General features: G+C 40.0%; 3 protein-coding genes across 6 annotated transcripts; 2 read left to right on the top strand and 1 right to left on the bottom strand.

Moving 5' to 3' along the window:
• Positions 1 to 414: 414 nt before the first annotated feature.
• Rad1 (Radiation insensitive 1) lies at positions 415 to 2,186 on the bottom strand. The gene is made up of 2 exons (XM_022841270.2): positions 2,039 to 2,186; positions 415 to 1,747 (listed from the first exon to the last, which is right to left on the bottom strand). Exon 2 carries the CDS (start codon positions 1,728 to 1,730, stop codon positions 915 to 917), a length of 816 nt encoding a protein of 271 aa, XP_022697005.1. The 5' UTR covers positions 1,731 to 1,747; positions 2,039 to 2,186; the 3' UTR covers positions 415 to 914.
• Positions 2,187 to 2,620: 434 nt separating this feature from the next.
• Positions 2,621 to 5,254, top strand: Pomp (proteasome maturation protein). 4 transcript variants are annotated; one of them, XM_022841275.2, is made up of 5 exons: positions 2,621 to 2,749; positions 3,099 to 3,176; positions 3,533 to 3,664; positions 4,482 to 4,606; positions 5,094 to 5,254. In XM_022841275.2, the coding sequence occupies exons 2-5, from the start codon at positions 3,112 to 3,114 to the stop codon at positions 5,162 to 5,164; spliced, it is 393 nt and encodes a 130-aa protein (XP_022697010.1). In that variant the 5' UTR covers positions 2,621 to 2,749; positions 3,099 to 3,111; the 3' UTR covers positions 5,165 to 5,254. The 4 variants fall into 4 exon arrangements, with proteins under 4 accessions (XP_022697010.1, XP_022697008.1, XP_022697009.1 ...); XM_022841273.2 differs by having other exon boundaries at positions 2,667 to 2,793; XM_022841274.2 differs by having other exon boundaries at positions 2,683 to 2,810.
• A 3,980-nt stretch (positions 5,255 to 9,234) lies between these two features.
• LOC111264972 (uncharacterized) lies at positions 9,235 to 18,037 on the top strand. The gene is made up of 5 exons (XM_086970264.1): positions 9,235 to 9,316; positions 12,205 to 12,323; positions 13,424 to 13,587; positions 15,007 to 15,108; positions 15,474 to 18,037. Exons 2-5 carry the CDS (start codon positions 12,318 to 12,320, stop codon positions 16,921 to 16,923), a joined length of 1,722 nt encoding a protein of 573 aa, XP_086826390.1. The 5' UTR covers positions 9,235 to 9,316; positions 12,205 to 12,317; the 3' UTR covers positions 16,924 to 18,037.
• The last annotated feature ends 145 nt before the right edge of the window (positions 18,038 to 18,182 follow it).

Raw genomic sequence — 18,182 nt, 5'->3', positions numbered from 1 at the left:
GCCAGGGCCTGTCAAAGCGGCGACGGCATTTCCCTGACTTATCGCACGAGCACAGGAGATGTCGCCGCGTGCGAACACCAAGTTCAGCTCTTCCACTAGCAAACAAATTATGTTGTTTAAAAACAAGACTTTGAAGACTCAACATTCCTGTTTGTTAATTTTATAAAACGGGTTACTCTTCCATGCACCCTATATCGTGCACTATCATTTATAATTTCGTTCACAGAAATAGGACAGACCCACGAACACGGCGCTGTGCGGATGGAGAAGTCAACAGCTGAATTGAAAATCAAAAGGGAGCTGTCCGTTATCAACTATCGGCCCAGGATAACTGATCTGTCATACATGTTTTTACAATCACGCAGGTATGAAAGTCTAGAAGGGAGCAGCAACAAAGAAATGACGAGACAATAATAGATTTCATGGAGCTGATAAGATATTTATGTTTGTTATATTGCGTTTCAGTAAAATAATACATTACAACGAAGCAGATAGTGCTGTGCCATCTGTGATAAAAGTTGTTCTCGCAGATGTATCTAAAAGGCAGAAAAGGCTGTCCTGATAAACGGAGAAAATATCTTACATATTATAACTGTTAATCGATGCGATAACAGACGCCCACACCTAGTTGCTTGCGATTTGTAATGATTTGTTCACTTGTTAATGCATGTCTATGTAAGTAACCTGTCGTCTGTACGAAAAAAGCATTCTACAAAAAAAGATTTCGTAGTGGCATGTTCCAGATCCGGGTTAATAACCTTCCAGCTGCGCATACTTATCACATTTGTCTTTCTCGCACCTGCTCTATCTATATACATACAGCGTGAATGGTTATTAATCTAATTATCATATTATAATTAATTTGAGTTAAACATGGCCCACGTTTCGGTTGATTCAGTAGTCCACATAGATATTTATAGCAAGTCGCTATCCTCCTCGATAAACTGCAATGCCTTACAAAGAAACTCGACACAACAGTCCGGTCCCGCATCTGTTTTAAGTAGAAACTGCATTGCTACGGTTCCATCTACGGCAAAACGAATTAACGACTTATATGATAAATTCAAAGCTTTTTGTGTAGCTCTGAGCACCTTCATATTGTACTTGAGGTCTTGATCATGCTTGCTTTCAAAGAGGACAACCGCTTCTGAATGCTGTCCAACTTCAATTTTCATTGTCGCAGTGGACAGCGCTACTTTTTCATTGCCAATAGAAAATTTCAGTATCGATGCAGTATGATCCATCTCTGCCCATATTTCCTTTAACAAGTCGGAGTTGAATAACACTCTCGTCACAATGTCGCCCAATGTTTCCACCTCAATAAAATCTTCGCATTCGAATGTTGCGAGCTCGCATTCGCTGAATACTCCTCCGTCTTCGATAAACAGCACGAACGAATTGTTGCGGCCAGGATAAACGACTTTAAGAGTTGAATATGAAGATGATGACCCGAAGAGATTTAGACACTGCTCGAGGTGATCGAGCGAAATTTCAAACATGACGCTGTCGTGTGCCCGAAAATCGAACTGTTTGAAGAGCTGCTCTTCGAGGAGGGCTACTACTTGAATGCATTTATCTTCCTCGGAGATGAACCTTAATCCTTCAAGGGATATCTCCAATGCTGCGCGTTTCTTGAGCACCCGAACTGAACGAATGATATTGAGCAGAATTTTAGGGTATTCGAGAATCGCCTCAAACGTATATCCATCGTCGTCATCCATGTTGCGCATTTGATCGTCAAAGAAACCTCACGATGGCATGAAACACAACCAAATAAAATCAATTGAAAGGAGAAGCCTCTCTCCTATTTCTGTTCTGCTGTACTTCGATAGAAAATTGGATCACTCAGCAAGTACATATATTACTAGTAGTAGGCGTCCTGCATCTTAATATAATTCCTTCAATGTCATACGTGCCGTTCGGCAGTTTATTGTCGCCGGCGAGTCAAAGGCTGTTGGCTTGGCGCGTTGCAGACAACAGATGACGTCTGAGGAGCAACTATGAAAACATTAAAGACCTGCTGGAGATATCGACTCACCGTTTTCAGTGTATCCTTCAAACTAGCTCACGTAAAAACACCATTAGTCCGTCCACATTTCCTTGCTCACAAACGCTTTCTTGGCACGCACTCAGCTGGGGAACACTGGGAAGTGTGCACAACTTGACAAAACCTCCTCCACCACCACACACAAAAACCCAATAACAACATCGCACAGTCTATAGGGGAGAGGGCGAGGACGTCAGAGAAAGTGTAAATGGGTGGTAGAAAGGCGGTAATTTTCAATTTGTTCGTGCCATCGCAAAAGACAAAGTTGGAAATAAGGTCGAATAGTCACACGGAATATGTCGTCCTAGCGTTAGAATAATGGATAATCTAACTTGTTCGAAAAAATGGTCAGTAAAGTTGAAGTAATTCGAACTATAAACCTTACCTCTTTTTTGAAGCATTTGTTCAACTGGATAAGATAAAGTGGTTTTCCATATGATTCCAGGCATTTTCAAATAGTCGCGTGATACCGCATTATTAAGTTGTTAGGCTGTATGCTAAATAAAGTCATTAATACACTTTTCTAGGTGAGAGTCAATTTAGGATTTCTTATCATAAAATGTATAGGTGGGATTTAAAACAGACGTCACGCGAAAACCTAGACAGATGTCGATTTTTCTTCATGTATACTCCTTGTCAGTGTTTACGCTATTTCGGAGGCGTGTTCGGATATTCGCAACATCATCCCCTCGAGCAGTAGAGGCAAGAACGGAATTTGTACTTGTCAACTTCTTTTCGCTGATCTGGTGATTTAGTTTTGCCAGTAAATACCTCTTAGATACAGTAAACTATAGGCCTAGTGTATCGCTGAGAAATAGAACAACCTTATTTATTTTTTGGTGATGCCATAAAACTGTCCTTTTACAGATCTTTGAAGCCAATAGTTATTTTAGAATCTTTTGATGAAATTCTTTATTAGTGTGCTTCACTGTCCTAGGAAATCTAAATTTAAGACCTTCATTGGTATGTTTTTTGTCCATTCCTATACTGCACTTTCTTACGCAGTATTTTTACAATTCGCGTGATTAACGAAAGCTATTTATTTCTACAGTACGTGAAAAAAAATGACGTCAGCTAACCCGCTTCAGGAAATCGGTGAATTCGCCGTACATGATACGTTCCGTGATGGGTGAGTACTAATATGACGCATATTTATCTTCCGAATCTAATGGTTCATATTTCTTGGATGCTGAAGAGAGTCACAAGGCAATTTGAAAATGACATTTTTGAATTTATTCAGGGAAAAACTTAAATATGAATTACCATCGCTTTAAGAGTTGATGAATAAACTTCGAGCTATATCCGATCTTTAGTATACATTTACAAACAACCTGTTTACGTTCTGTCTGGATTCGGTATGAATACCTACATCCTTCTGAAATATCTACGCATGAATCGATTAACAGTTTACAGTGTTTCCGTGGGGTAAATGCTGCAGGCTAGATGGCTAATTGATAAATCAAATTATTCTTCCAAACACCACAGATTCACGAGCGTCAAGTCTAGCTTAGCCTCTGGTCACGTCTTGGAGGTTAGCGAAAGGCAGTTCTACGCCAAAGAGGACGCTCTTCGTCTAGGAACCGCCCGTAAAATGCAAGGACTTCATGCTCCTCTCAGGTTAGATCTGTGTCATTATAAGTACTACTGCAATATAGAAACTACGCGATTTGCTTATGGTTCTATGGTTACATTATTTCAATTAAATACTTACCTAAACAGGATTCCATTGACGGGTCAAAATATTCAAATCAAAAGTTGATAGCAGATAACTGACTCATAATTAGTAGGTGAACCTTTATCCCAACACATATATTCTTAACTTAACAGAAGAATCTATGCATCTAACTCGAATATTCAATAAAGCAAGATTTCATTATCTTTCTTGACCGGTTTGTTTCACGCTCTACTTAATGTGTTTCTGGTATTTCTTTAGTCTAAGGAAATTTCATTAATATCAAACTTACTTCAACTTAGTAATCTTTGCCTCGTGCTAAAAGTTATTTGCGTTTCGGACATCAGTGCGTAACGTTCCCTAAATTGTTGCATCCTTAAAAAATTTCAGGATTGCTAACCCGATCTGGAACTTCAACAGTTAATGACATTTTCTAATCTATAGGATGACACAGCCCGGTTCTCAGAAGGAATCCTGCTTCTATTTCGTCTTTCATTTGCACTGCTCTTGATCATTTCTGGCTTTTATTGAACAAAAAAGCGTGACACCAAAATCTAACATGGATTCGACATTGCAAGGATCCTTCTATCATTTTCGAGGTTAATTACACCAGGCAAAATACAAAATACAATTAGTGTGATGGGTTTTAAAGAAAAAATGAGTTTTTTTTTTCAGGTGTTCTGCATATTGACCCCGATTGCCTCTCGTTTGTGTAGTGTCAATTAATTGGTTGCGAATTTGACTCCTTATTGATAAATTCAGGTTGATGACAGAGCTCAGAGCATGCCGGACTATTGGCCGACTACCGTGCATGGTTTCCTCGAACCTCATGCAAGACACTCTTCGCGGGAACGACGATATAATTACATTTGATGATATTTTCAATGGTAAGTATCTTTTTTGATGGACCATCTTACAAAGTGAGAAGTAAGTTTATTTACTGATTAATTAAGTTTATTTTTCTGTATAGCATACTAATTTTGCTTGTGTCATAAGCATTATAGAAACTGTAATGTATAATTAAAGCAACCACCTCGGTTGGCTCATACTACCATATTGATAACAGAACATATTGTACGTATTAAATATCATTGCGTGTTCGACGGAGTCTCCATCTTGTACCAATCCAGATTTGATACTATCGGACAAGATGTGTTTGTATGATGATTTTTTTTCGCAAATATTTATAGTCTTTTTTTAAAAAACGGTGCCACGCAGCTCTTAGCTAGTGATGTTGGAATACACATATATGCTCATTTCATATTTTCGTTTATATTTAGGTATTGAAAACTTGGGTGAGTGTATCTTTTATCATATGTAATGAATTTAACGATAATAGTAATTACTTTTCTTGTTACGTACTGTTTATTACAGATCCGGCTAATACCGAAATGCTACGGCACCCTCACGCGGTAATGGACAAAATTAATTGGTCCGGATTTTAACCGAACAGCAAAGTACAGCGTCCAAGCTATCGCTTCGTTTAAGCAAATAAATATATATACAGATTTCACACGAAGTTTGGTCACCATAAAGAGGCGATGTCATTATTACTCGAGAAACATGTAGTTACTAAAACTTAGGGGCACACTTATTTAAGTTATTCCTTATAGGGGCAAACAAATCGATTTTCGCGAAGAAGCGATTATATCGGATAATAAAATATTGCTTATTATATGGAAAAAAATGTCACTGCACTCAAGTGCTTAAAAACCACTTAAAATTTCTCTATATGCCTATTCTCTAAATGCTCGTCTAAATGCTATAGTAAAGTTTTTACTGATCGCCTTTAATTTAATATGTCCCATTTATCGTCCGTTGTCGATGGATCAGTTAGTCATTTCTAATGTGATTGCAAACGCAATGTTATAAGTCGTGAGTAAAGTGTTACGATTTTTACCTCTTGTTTATTGGCTTCTTCGTGCCCATTCGAAGCCAAAGAACGAACCATATAAATCGTAGCCAATATTATCACATGAAGTATACTACCTTGCTAACGCGTGATTATATGTATACCATTAAAATATATTCAGTTTCTCGCAAATGTAGCTTGTTAAGGATTTGCTGAACATTTAAAACATTTGGAATGTTTGTTATGGGTACATTTTTAGGCTTTTTGCTGCGATGAACGGCATGCCTACGCAGGTTTTTATTACTTTTAGTCTCTCGTGAAGGGACGTGAACAAAATATCATAAGCGTTCGGAATTGTGCTGCTGTGCTAAGGGATGCCAATATGCAGTATACACTGTCCACTGTAAGCAAAAATTTGATGGAAACAAGCAAGCCCTGTATTTTCAATGGTCATACGATTTTATTTGATTTGCAACAAGAATAGCTACGTTATGCGTACATTCTTCCCAAGCTTTTTCCGTATGAACTGACGTTTTTCACACCGACACCGTTCGACGATTACGTTATACATTTAGTTACATATATTATTACAATGTGAATCTACCAGGTAGCTCAAATTATACTTTTGAATCCCCTCACAAACGCAGCGCTTAATGTTGTTCTTAGCATTTACATTAACTAGGATAATAGGGGGTGAGGCACACAACGCCGTGTTTAATTTCTTCGCATAGCGCAAAACAGAATCTGTTCGTTGAATCTGCAGTTGACTGTATTTATCTTATATCCTACATATAAATTGTGAATTCTAACGTGTTTTTATAAATATTCTATATCTGTGCAGACGGAGAGTTGCCCATATTATTAAACAATGACGTGTTTCTTCCAGAGTAATCAATTCTTTATTCGTGCTGCTAAAAGACATCTGTATATCAGGCTGATAATATTTTAAGCTAGTAGTTTCTTAAAGTATTCGGATAAAAGCACCAAAGCCTGGTTGTTTTGATTTAAATCAACCGCTACGGAGTCTCAAAACAACGTGGTTCAAGATATTCTGTCAGAAAGAACCATCGACTTCAATTTCGAAAATATTGTGGTCAGCACGCGTCGTTACTCGGGCGTCAGTTTAACTATTTACGATGTGGTGAAGTGATCTTCAGTTTAATAGTCGACAGCTACACCTGTTCGATGGACCGTAAATATGAGGCAATGGAGATATCCAGCCAAACTAACTTAAATACTTCACATGGATACGTTGTGTTATAAAGCTATTTCAGAATTGAACCGTTAACTTTTAAATATACTGAGGAAACCCCAGCTACATGATTTTGCATTTTTCCATGTGTCATCGAGTAATCTAAATTTCATAAAAGCGCGTCAGAGGGTACTGAATTTCACACATATATTATATGAAAAACAAGGAAACGATTTGGATCTTTGGCCTGAAGCGCCCATTTTTTTTTCAAAAATATTGCTGAAGCGAAAAAAATCGAATGAACACTCAGCTTTCAAAAACAATCGATGGTTTAAAATTTAACACAAATAGGAAGACACAATTAAATAAATCGATTTACCCTACAAACCGTAAACGACATTGAACGATAAAGAGGTTTCGATATAAGAAACACAAATAACCGCAGAGCGTATCACGACCAGGTCTAAGTGGTTTAAATGGTTGCACACAGTTATTAGGACATATAACAAAAAGATGAAATTACGTGTTGGTACTGGATAAAACTAGAAAGAAATAAAGTAGTCGCGTTAAAAAAAAATTTAATCGCATCATTGAATAGGATTTTCGGATCGAGTCAATGTATGCTCTCCTCTAGAAGAAAAGATCAAATGTCTGTTTTATTATTTTATTATGCCAGATTTTGAGAAGACTGCTACAACCCTGTATACCTGTGTGTAAAGATATAATTACCGCAATAACTATATCTTCACACAACCCGAAAGACACAAGTTACGGACGATTGTTATTCAAGATGGTTTTTCCTTACAGAGCTTTCATTTCGGTTATGAAGAGATTAGGAGCACCTTTTCGATGGTTTACTGAAGAAGGCAATATTTGTGTGGACTGATAACTGTGGAAGCAATTTATTAAAATTAAATGAGATATTGAATATAGGGCGCTCTGTTCACACACCGCAGTTCCACACTAGGGTTGTAGTGTGGAATACATTGTAGGATTTAGGCTACTGATGCATGGTAAAGAGTTCGATGAAGAAAAGTATAAGCCAGAAACATAAAAAGCAGTTGATACAGTAGTAGTAGGTGCCGTAAGAATAGTGAAAACTGCTGCTAGATCAAACGTCACTAGTACCAATGATGGCTGAGCAAATATGTGACGCTACTAAACCTGATGCTCGTCATACTACAGAAAGCTAGTCGCTGGCCAATATAGTACCCAAACAACTCGATATGGGTCGAGAAGCTGACTATCGATTTCCTCAGAGATTAACGCATAATAATTATTATTCGCTAAAAGCACGAAACTCTAAACGGCAAGTTGTAATGTTTCAGATCGCGGCGACTCATGAATTGAGAGAATAAAGCAGCTTACTCGACATGAAATACATTGCAGAATGCTTAATAAGGACATTTAGAAGTTTGCCGTATAGATGCCTATCATCTAATAAAGACCAATTTAAAAGTAAAAACAAATCTGCTACATCTTGAGGGCTAAACAACGTGCCTTAGTTCATCGTCGTGGACACATCCTGCGAGCTGGTGGAAGTCTCTTTGATTAAAGCGATTTCATATATCTATATTTGCTCTCAAAAAATTGACGAGTACTTTTGCTCTTTGTGGAGAACGTGAAGTATTTTTAACTGATTATAGTACACAGTTCAAAGCGGCGATGTTCTAGACGTTGTGAGAGCAAAACGGGATTCTACATATTGGATCAGCAGGTTTTCACCAACAATTTATTGGTCAAGCACAAACGTGAGACCTCTTTTTTGAGAGAGGCCAAATCACCGTAAATTCGTGACGCAAGTGAGAAAACCTTCGATGAGGAAGCGAATATCTATGCATGGGGCTACCATACAGAGAAGAGAACTGGCCACAAAAAAACGAAGCTTTAAAGAAAAGTTTTGTGATGCATAAAGTATACGCAGAGAACAGCACATGAGGATACGTCATGCAAGTTTAATGCGAAGTGTATTTGAGGTGTTTTTAGCCATTATAACAATTCGGTAGTTCTACCCATGCCCACTGTACCAGCGACCTTTATAGAACCAACTGCGACTGATAGAAATTACCTAATATATATCTAAAAAGCTTGTATTCAGTGACAGCCGAAAGCCACTTGTGGCTCAGAACAATGACAAAATGTCTTTGTTAAATATTAAGATTTAGATTAAATAAAGATAATAATATCCTGACGCGCTGTCTGACTGTATAGTATAGTATAGAAAGAATATATATGATAGTATCGTATACAGAGAATATATATGGTATGCTTTATTTCTGCCGATACCGGTGATCTCTAGCTTAAAGAAGACTAATTTCTAAACTTCGTGGAGGTCAAAGCGCCACTCCAGTGCCAAGCGCTCCTCGGTCAACAGCAGTGCCCTCTAGTCGCGCAATCGATTGGTTGTTTGATGTGATAGTGGCGCCCCCAAACAAATAGCGGGGACGCCGCGTTTTGAATCAAGCGAGCGCCGCCGTTCGTTGTGTGTTGTGAGCGTTGTGACCGAGAACCGTCGTGCAGAAGGCGGCCGGTGGCGGGAAGCTTTGGTTCTCGGTAAGTTTCAGCTAAAGCCGTTACCTTTGCCGAAGATACCAAGTTACCCGTAAGTATGACTGAGATGGTGTGGGCTAATGCGATTTTGTGAGTGAAAATTTAAGTGATGTTCGATACGGTGTGGACAATTGGACCAACTTACATATCAGTTAACGAGCGGACGACGTTGAAACGTTGTCCGCCCGTCATCCGGTAGAGGTGCCTATACAACAAAAGAAGAAGAGCTCGGCGCCAACGGTTTCGGAACGCAATTTAACGGCTAGCCTGTATGTAATCCTGTTGTCTCGACATGGGACTATTCTTTGCCTAGTGTTGGTCTGGGGCATCGCGTGAACCCCATTCCTGCCAATAGTTGTATGAGTTTGGAAATCGCGCGCATTACGTTTTGGCGCGTGCTGCTGTAAGAAGCTCAAGCCACAAGACGACTAGCCGCCACTGCAACGGATGGCTGTCTCTATCTACTGTCAGCAGTAATAACATGTCAATGGCCTCGCTTCCCGCGCTTTGCAACGGGGCAGACCTTAATCGAAAGCTTTTGTTTGCCGCCACAACAACCACGGTCACTGCGGCTGCTTTTCCCGGGAAATGTTGTAGTTCGTTTAGCTATCACTATTGGTATGAATTGTAGGTTAATTTTGGTACAACCTAACATCTGCCTTCTTAGATTTGGATACCTCCTCGCGTGTGCCACACATGATGATCGGAAAAAGAAGTTTGCTTCTTTTCGTATTCGAATCATTGGGAAAAAACCGGCCTAAACCGAGCTTTCCTGTCGCAATACATACTACCATTTAAGATACTACACGTGAGTTTTAAGGCTAAACAACAACCGTGCTTACGTTTATTTGCGACTGGGTCAAAAATGTCACTTTCTGCGATACCCTTACCTAGGTCCCAGTATGCTCATTAACGTTCGTTAAAAAGGCTTCATTTGGCTTTTTGACACTGGACGCATTGTATCGCTGCAACGTGATAGGCTAGGTTATAGATCGTATAGCCGCTGTGGGCTGAACCGTTGCAAGAAAGCCGGGCAAGAAAAATGAGGCATAAAATGCGCCACACGTGTTATTTTGTCGATGTCACTGTCATCGTTTCTGTTTGTGCTTCTGTTTTTTTTTCTTCGACTCGTATGTGCGCTATATAGTCTACATTTTTCCTCACTCAGAGTCTCTTTGTTGTGTTAGTTGTTGGCTGTTGGTCCTCTTCTCTAAGTTAATCCGACTATTGCCTGGATTTAGATGGCCCGGGTGGCCTACGAAGGCAGAGCTCAGCGGAAAGCTGTTGAACTGTCTCTTCGTCTTTCATTGAGCCGGCACTTATCGCTAATTATACTTAAGAAATAATGGGCGCTGGTAGTGCTGTATAATCGCAAAGAGCCTGCCGCGTCTGTTCGGGCCTTCGCCGCTCCATCCGTCGTAATGGAGGTGCGCAGCTGTTGCTACTGTTCTGTAGGTCCGGCTGCTGCGTACTCATCACCAACATGAATTTCATCAGCAGCGACATCACTGACACCAGCAACATCAAGCTCGTCATGCACTGATGATGAACTACGATGGCTGAGATCTGCGTTGTCTGCTTACAATGATGATCTTCGGTGACTATCGAAGCCACAACGGCAGCAGCATAATAGTCGAACGTGAGAATGAAGTGGTAAGCCCAAAAGGTTAGCGACAACCGACAATGTTGTTGTTGTTGCTATTATTGATTGTTCAGTTTAGCGACAACGGTTGCTCTCACTGCTGGTGACAATGCTGCAACGGTAGCGTTTAACTGAGGGGAGCTAGCGACACGGCTTGAGAGCAGCAACGGAATATACTGAACAATCGCTGTTATCGCCGAGTAAGCGATGGCGGCGGGGGCGATGACATCTGGATTTCAAGGGAGAAATGGGTAAAGGACTGCAATGGTCGAGAGTTAGCACGATCAGTCAAAGGTAATACGAAATGCGATCAGCAGCCAAACTAGATAGAAACAAACAAGAAGAGAACAAAAAACCAAAACAGTGCTGCTCCTATATATATATATTTTTTTAATCGAATCATGTTGCGTTAAAGACTTATTTCCCTCTCGTTGTACGTATATATGCTGGGCTGGTTGTCCTTGTAGCTGAATTGTCAACTTCAAATGACGTTCTAACTTAAAAAATGTTATCTCACCTGAAACGAATCGACTTGCACTCAGTAGTTAAGGGATATATAGGGGCATGACCTTGCTCATCTGTAAGAGCAACTGTTTGTGTTCGAGCGAGATGAGAAAAGCAAGCGTGAGATCAATCTGCTTGGATTTTAAAGAGCGCAATAAACTTGGTAAATCTTTAACTGAGTTTTTGTTCATTGATTATTGTCAGTTATAGTGGCCATTTACCTATATACCTGATGATAATGAATAGAAGGGAGAAGTTTAATACCGAAAGTGTTTGTTTATAAACATATCTATCATGTGCACTTGCAATGGGACCTGTTGTTCCGTTCAGTTGGTTTTCAGTTACGCAATAGCTACATAATATAATGATGCTTATGCAATGACTTTGTCTTGTGGCCGTCTTGGCTATGGTAGCGATTGAAGCCGATTTCGGCCGCTTGGATCAGTGCTGATGCAGATAAAAGGTTAGCCACTGCCGGTCAGTCGCATGTTCAATGCTCCTTCTCGTAGAACAGACTAGTAGCTTTTTGTTAGTAGCAGCAGTAGTAGAAATTGCCGTTCAACTTGGAGCAATCGTCCGAGGTGACCGGTTCCTGTATTTTTTTCTCTAGTGCTGTCATTTGTCTGTTCTGCTTCTCTATTTCGTTTTTGTTGGTGTCTTCAAGTTTTTGATTGGTTAACGTTTTTGCTATTGCTGCTTCTGCCTTTATTGGGGTATTCATCTTGTCCACCTCTGTGTTTTGCAGACAGAAAACACGATACTCCGGGGTCGGGAGCCACGAAGCTGAGGGTAAGGGAAGTGACTGTCGCGCGTCAAGAACCGGCTTTTCCAGTGGCGCTTCCCAGTGAGACAATTATCATGGCTGTAAGTACAGATAGCTAGATACGGCGTTACCTACGTAGGGAGGTACTCAGTTAGATAATCTTTCAATTTCGTTTTTCTCTCGCTACTCGTCCTATTTCTCTATGACTTTTCATCGGTTATCTACCCTACGTAGTAGGTGTTAAGTACCCGGCGCCGCTGCCCGTGCAGCCTTTCTTTTAACGCTAGTTTGCGCTAAGTGGTAGGTAATGCTAATGGGTAGCAATAGACCAATTTTTCGAGATTGTGCTACGTATTAAGAAATAGCCAAGGCCATAGCACCCAATTGCCGTTAGTAATTCTATTCTGAATAGCTTGCACGAACTGTTAGTGGCGAATGGTTGGCGCACGGGCCTCTCACAAACGTTTTCGGTAACGAAACGAATCGACGAGAAAAGATAAGGATAGGATTGCGAAATATAGCTTGAGACTAAAGGCCAATTCAGTCATGCCATGCTGCAACTGTTGGGGTTTGTCTAACGTGCAGGTTATAAGTTGGCCTATATGTCACTTAAGTAACTGTTGACTGGTAATGCTGATGGCCGTTTTGACGCGCATCAGACCAGTCATTATGTCGGCCGCACTGTAGTGGCTAACATGATTATGGTTATCATCATCGGCATTATTATGAACGGCAGCACTGTTATTAATATCTCAACTTCTTCTGTCTAATGCAACACAACAATGCCAAGTAACGTATATAGCTATTGATATAACTGTCAGCGAGTAACAAGTAAGTTTTTTCCTTTGTAATCTACTTGAAGAAATTATTGGCGAAAAGTTAACCAGCAACTGGAATGTTTTTGCTTCGTTTAGATACGATATCGTATCTTAGTGATTTAGGTCAGTATCTTTAATTTTAAAGGGACGTTGAAAACAGATTTGAAAGGAACTGTGAATGAGTAACGACCTTATTATCATCGCGGTTCTTACTGATACTTACGGTGAATGCAGAATACAAATGCATAAATATAGAAATATACGGTTGTATAAAACACAAAGTAAACGATCGTAGTTATTTATAGAAGGCTTTTGTATTCAGCTTTTTACAAATAATATTGCACATTAATTTAAATAAAATATATTTTCGTTTAATGTTGCAGAAATCGGTAAGCCCCTCTAAGGGGGGAGCAGCCCGAGGTCGTCCAAAGACGAAGATCCAGGAACGTAAGGAAAGTGGTGCCGCTGAGCCTCGCGGAAAATCTGCAGGAAGATCAAAGAGCCGTGGTCGTAGTCCTACTCCCAAGGTTACCAAAGAGACCAAAAGGTAGATAATGATGATGATAGGTAATTACATGTGAATACAAATAGCATTACATCAGATTATGTTATAAGCATAGCCGTGCCGTAAATTCCTTTTTAACCTGCCACTGTAAGCTATTTACTTGGTTCCCTCTTAGAAACTGATAATGTCTAAGTACCATTATGTTTCTAAATAGCATATAGTAGTTAAGTTTATGGTAAATTTTGAGCTCTATGATAAAATGGTAAAAGATGGTTTTCAGCAGCGCTTATAAGTGCATAACATCCAGCATTCTATGCAACACCAATTATATGCTTTGATGAATATAATCTCATGGAAAAGTATATAGGTCTAAGCTATTCACGCATATTTTAAGATGGCTAACAAAAAAAAACGTGACGTTCTATTTGAGAGATCTGCCTGCCTGTGTCTGTTTATCTGCATTTTGCGAAACTTTTATTGCTTTCTTCTGCTTGTTCCTTATGAGAGCTACTGCTTTGTCTACAGAGTTAAAAAAGATAATCAAATTCTTTTTGAGCCGCTGTTCAAGATTTCGATCAGCGTCAGCGGGACGTTCCATCTATAACAGGTCTCAGCTGTGCAGGCACGATGGCTATACTACCAAACATATTCCAATATTAGAAGTTCATTACGCTAAACAGCAAACGCTATAAATCATCAGCTGAATCTGTGCAAGCAAGTTGGCTAGGTTACTATTGATATCAGTATATAAACCAATGCCAATTGTTGAAATATTGGTTTTTTTATAACGTACACTACGTATTTCAATACTGGTAACGTTTTCAAGTTTATTCCTAGAGGTGATGTATCTTGTTTTTTTTTGAGTAACAAATCCATTAGAAAATAAGCAATATTTGTGAGCTTTCCGGATTACGATGAAGAACCCGCTGATTGTCTTGATAAGAAATATAACTGATGACAGAAATCAAGTCTTCTCTAACCCATTCTGAACTAACCGTGAATCTGATCTAAGCTGTCGGAAATATACAGACAAGCTCAATTAGCAATGGTAGCGATGGAAAGGCATTATAGAAATTTGCTTACATATGTTTTTATCAGTTGTAACCTTAATGATTAGTGTAATTCAGAAACTCCGCCGTAGCTCTGTGTCTATCCGAGATTAATAAAATTGTATGGCATGACAACATCAATAGGGTGCCGTATCAATTTCTATAAGTCATATATTGGATCGAATTACTTACTGCATGGGATGTCTGTTAGTGTCTAGACTAATTCATATTTGAGTATCATCTTATATTTTGCACTAGTGTTACATGCAAGGTAGTTTTGTATTCGGTTCTCGCTCATTGCATCTATGCAGTACTTGATCTACACAGTTTGAATACTCCTTTTTTTGGCTCCTTCTCGTTTGGCTTTTTCATGGTGTCACCCCCAAATTCTTGCCCGTGCTTGGATTATTAGGAAGTCGAGCACGAGTGCCAAACGTGCTTCCTCAAAGTCTCAAGCCTCCCGTGGAAGGTCTCAATCGAGGTCGAGAAAATTCGAGCCTAAACAGCGCTCCAGGTTTGTTGAACCATCATCATTTATCTGTAACGTACGCACGAATTAAACACAATGATGTTTTGAAGTTGTGAATGTACGCATAAAGTTGATTTCTGTAGATTTACAGCTTATGATATGTAAAGAAATGCAGACCTGCTGCATGATAACGACATAAATACTTTTTTTTCATACCAAAATTCTTCATTTATATATATATATATTTACTTTATACGTACCATGCAATCAATATCCGCCTACATACTTTTGTAACTTGCTAGAACAGGCCTAAGTAGAAAAGCTTATCCTATATGTGAAGCAAACACTTAAGATCATTATAATTTATACCTAACCTTCATTGATATCTCGCGTTTTTCCGCAAAATTTAGGTCGGCGAGCAGGAAATCAGTACCACGCAGGTCCGCCGCTGTTGAGAAACCTCTTGAAAAAGAAAAGAAGGAAACCTCAGTGGCTCGCTCGCGTCGCAGCGTCGCAGCACCGCGTGAAGCGTCCAAGCCAAGGTCATCCGTTTCGGCGGCTAGTGATGCCCCGCTCACACGATCAGCTATCTCAGGAGATAAATCGCCGTATCCGAAGACGTCAAAGGTCGTTGACTTTTTTGCCAAATTCAATAAACAGGTGAAGGCCTTCGGATATCGACGTACCTTCGTTGCCACCTGGTGGCTGCTTTCATTTCCTGTTTTCGTACTCGGCCTGCATCTGCTATGTAGTAGGGATAATTGCTATATCCGATTCAACCCGACGATCCCGAAGGCACTTCGTGTGTACGCCGACCCGCTCGTCCTCGGCTATGGTGCAGGTGTCGTTGCTTTGCAGTGTTTGCTTTCGGCGCTACCCGTGGGTCGACAGGTGCATGGGTTCGGCTACCGCCGCATTAGTCATCTGTACCGAAGCAATTCGCTTTTGTGTTTGGTAGTTAGTGTGGCACTATTCTGCGTTGGAGTATTCTACCTACGTTTACCTAATACGTTAATCTTGCAAACGCATCGTTTCAAGTGCGTGTCTGCAGCCACTCTGCTCTCGTTCATCATATCTTTAGTGCTTTATGCAAAGTCCTTCATTCGTGTATCACGCAGCCTCAATCATGGTTCTCCATGCTCGCCTGGTATTCAAGGTAATTATATCCACGACTTCGTTCATGGCCGCGAAGTCTCACCAAGGATTGGACGCACTTTCGATCTCGGACTCGTGCTTGTTCGGGCTGGAAACTGCATCTGGGTTCTTGCAGTTCTTTCGGCTTGTATATTTGCTCGCACTCCCAGTGGCTTAATTTTCGGTATGAGCTATTCAGTGGCTCTGGTTAGTTTTCTGCAGCTGCTTTACGTTTTCCTCGGCAGTTTGAACGAGGTGTATCAGCTAAAATCAGCATTTATTCAGCAAGGTGTCGGATTCTTGTATGTGTTTTCGACGATCGTGCTTGCTCCATTTTGCTCTACTCTTCCTCTCCGTTATCTGGTTGATGCCAAAGTTCCAGATCTACCTCTACCGGCATACCCCGCCATCCTCCTCCTCTCCTTGATCGGACTTTTCCTTATTCATTATTCGAATTCACTAAAATACCACAATGCCCGTTCGGGAGGAAAAACTTTGCGGCATGGCCCATGGAGCTTTGTTCGTCACCCGAACTACCTTGGCGAGCTGTGTTGCATTCTGGCATGGACCATCCCCTGTGGCAAGACCCTATTGCCGTATGCGCACCTTGCATTTGTGGCCCTTTTAGTTATCTTCCGAAGCATCATGTGTGAGAAGGACACGAATGCTGACTATCGAAACTATCAACAACAGGTGCGCTATCGGGTCCTGCCACCCATTTTTTGATAAACTACATGCATCTATACACATACTTTGTCCGCTGTTCACTAAACGAATGATATATCGATCCGGCTATATTGGTTTAGATTTTCAATAACGAAACAAAAATTATCTACGGTATAACACTGCGTTCTAGTTTCTGAAAATTAAGACCGGATATATTGAACCATTTGTCGGAACGGAATTGAAGATCAAGAAAAGGCTTTCAAAATGTTTATGATTGACTATTTTATGTTAGTCGGACATTTGCCGACAAGTACAAGACAAACCTAGTTCGCGGCGGTAGCAATTAACTGACTGAATGAGGAATTCAGCTCATCAGCAACTAAGATTACATGATTTTGTGCCTAACAATCTACTGTGCTGATAAGCATTACTCGCGCGTGTAAGTTGTGTCTATAATTATGAGGAAACTGATGACAATGATGATTATGATGCTAAATATTTAGTACTAGCTGAAAATATATTTGTAATGACTGTTCTAAGTGCGCACTGCAGTGTACATATGTAAGGTTATAGGATGGCGTTCGAGAACTAAGGGAGAAGGCTAAACAAAAGACGAAAACCATTTTGATTGAATAGAAGTGGGTTATATTAATTATTACAATACCTTTACATTATCCGATGGAAGTTTGCAATCGAGTTTTCAGTAAGATATTAGTAAGACCAAGTAACGTTAGTTGTGTCGTTCTTGCGAAATAAAAGACCAACACAACGGTCAATGTGACGATATAGCAAAAGTGGATGACTTCTTTCCAAAAACAGACTAGTTTAGCACGATCGCTGTCACACAATCGCAGATACATATATACATGCATACATCTCTCACTGTATACATTCATTTTATCCTCATAAGCAGCCAGGCGGAGGGACGGATGGAGGTGTGCCATGAGGGTAGACACAGCGCTTCAAAGGAGCACGGAAAAATGGAAGCAATACACCACAAGTAGAAATGGTTCTTTCTTATTTTAGTAATTGTAATTGTACGACTGGGCGATTGACGGTCAACTTGAGTGCTTAGTGTTTTTTTAATATTAAACAAAATAATGAACAGGAAATCATCTCGCAAGCGTTAAAAACGCAGTAGATAAAAACACAGCAACCTTTGTGGCGCCGAAAGGTTGGTGCAGTAACAAATTATGGGGGCCGCTTGTTTAAAGTTATTTTATGCACTCTTCAAGTGTCTGTACAACGAACAGTACGACTAAAACATGATTACGCTAGTTCGACTGATTGAATGAACGTGTGTTAAATGAATGTTATAT

This window comes from Varroa jacobsoni, unplaced genomic scaffold, assembly GCF_002532875.2.
Source record: "Varroa jacobsoni isolate VJ856 unplaced genomic scaffold, vjacob_1.0 scaffold_919, whole genome shotgun sequence".
Taxonomy (NCBI): domain Eukaryota; kingdom Metazoa; phylum Arthropoda; class Arachnida; order Mesostigmata; family Varroidae; genus Varroa; species Varroa jacobsoni.
The sequence above is the reverse complement of the archived record's forward strand: the minus strand, read 5'-3'. Positions and strand labels throughout refer to the sequence as shown.

Excerpts from the sequence above, each read along its gene's own strand:
- Rad1 (XM_022841270.2), bottom strand. The coding sequence starts at position 1,730 with ATGCGCAACATGGATGACGACGATGGATATACGTTTGAGGCGATTCTC.
- Pomp (XM_022841275.2), top strand. The coding sequence starts at position 3,112 with ATGACGTCAGCTAACCCGCTTCAGGAAATCGGTGAATTCGCCGTACAT. Across the intron at positions 3,177-3,532 it reads CATGATACGTTCCGTGATGG|ATTCACGAGCGTCAAGTCTA; the intron begins GTGAGTACTAAT and ends CAAACACCACAG. Across the intron at positions 3,665-4,481 it reads GGACTTCATGCTCCTCTCAG|GTTGATGACAGAGCTCAGAG; the intron begins GTTAGATCTGTG and ends TGATAAATTCAG.
- LOC111264972 (XM_086970264.1), top strand. Across the intron at positions 13,588-15,006 it reads GTTACCAAAGAGACCAAAAG|GAAGTCGAGCACGAGTGCCA; the intron begins GTAGATAATGAT and ends TTGGATTATTAG. Across the intron at positions 15,109-15,473 it reads GAGCCTAAACAGCGCTCCAG|GTCGGCGAGCAGGAAATCAG; the intron begins GTTTGTTGAACC and ends CGCAAAATTTAG.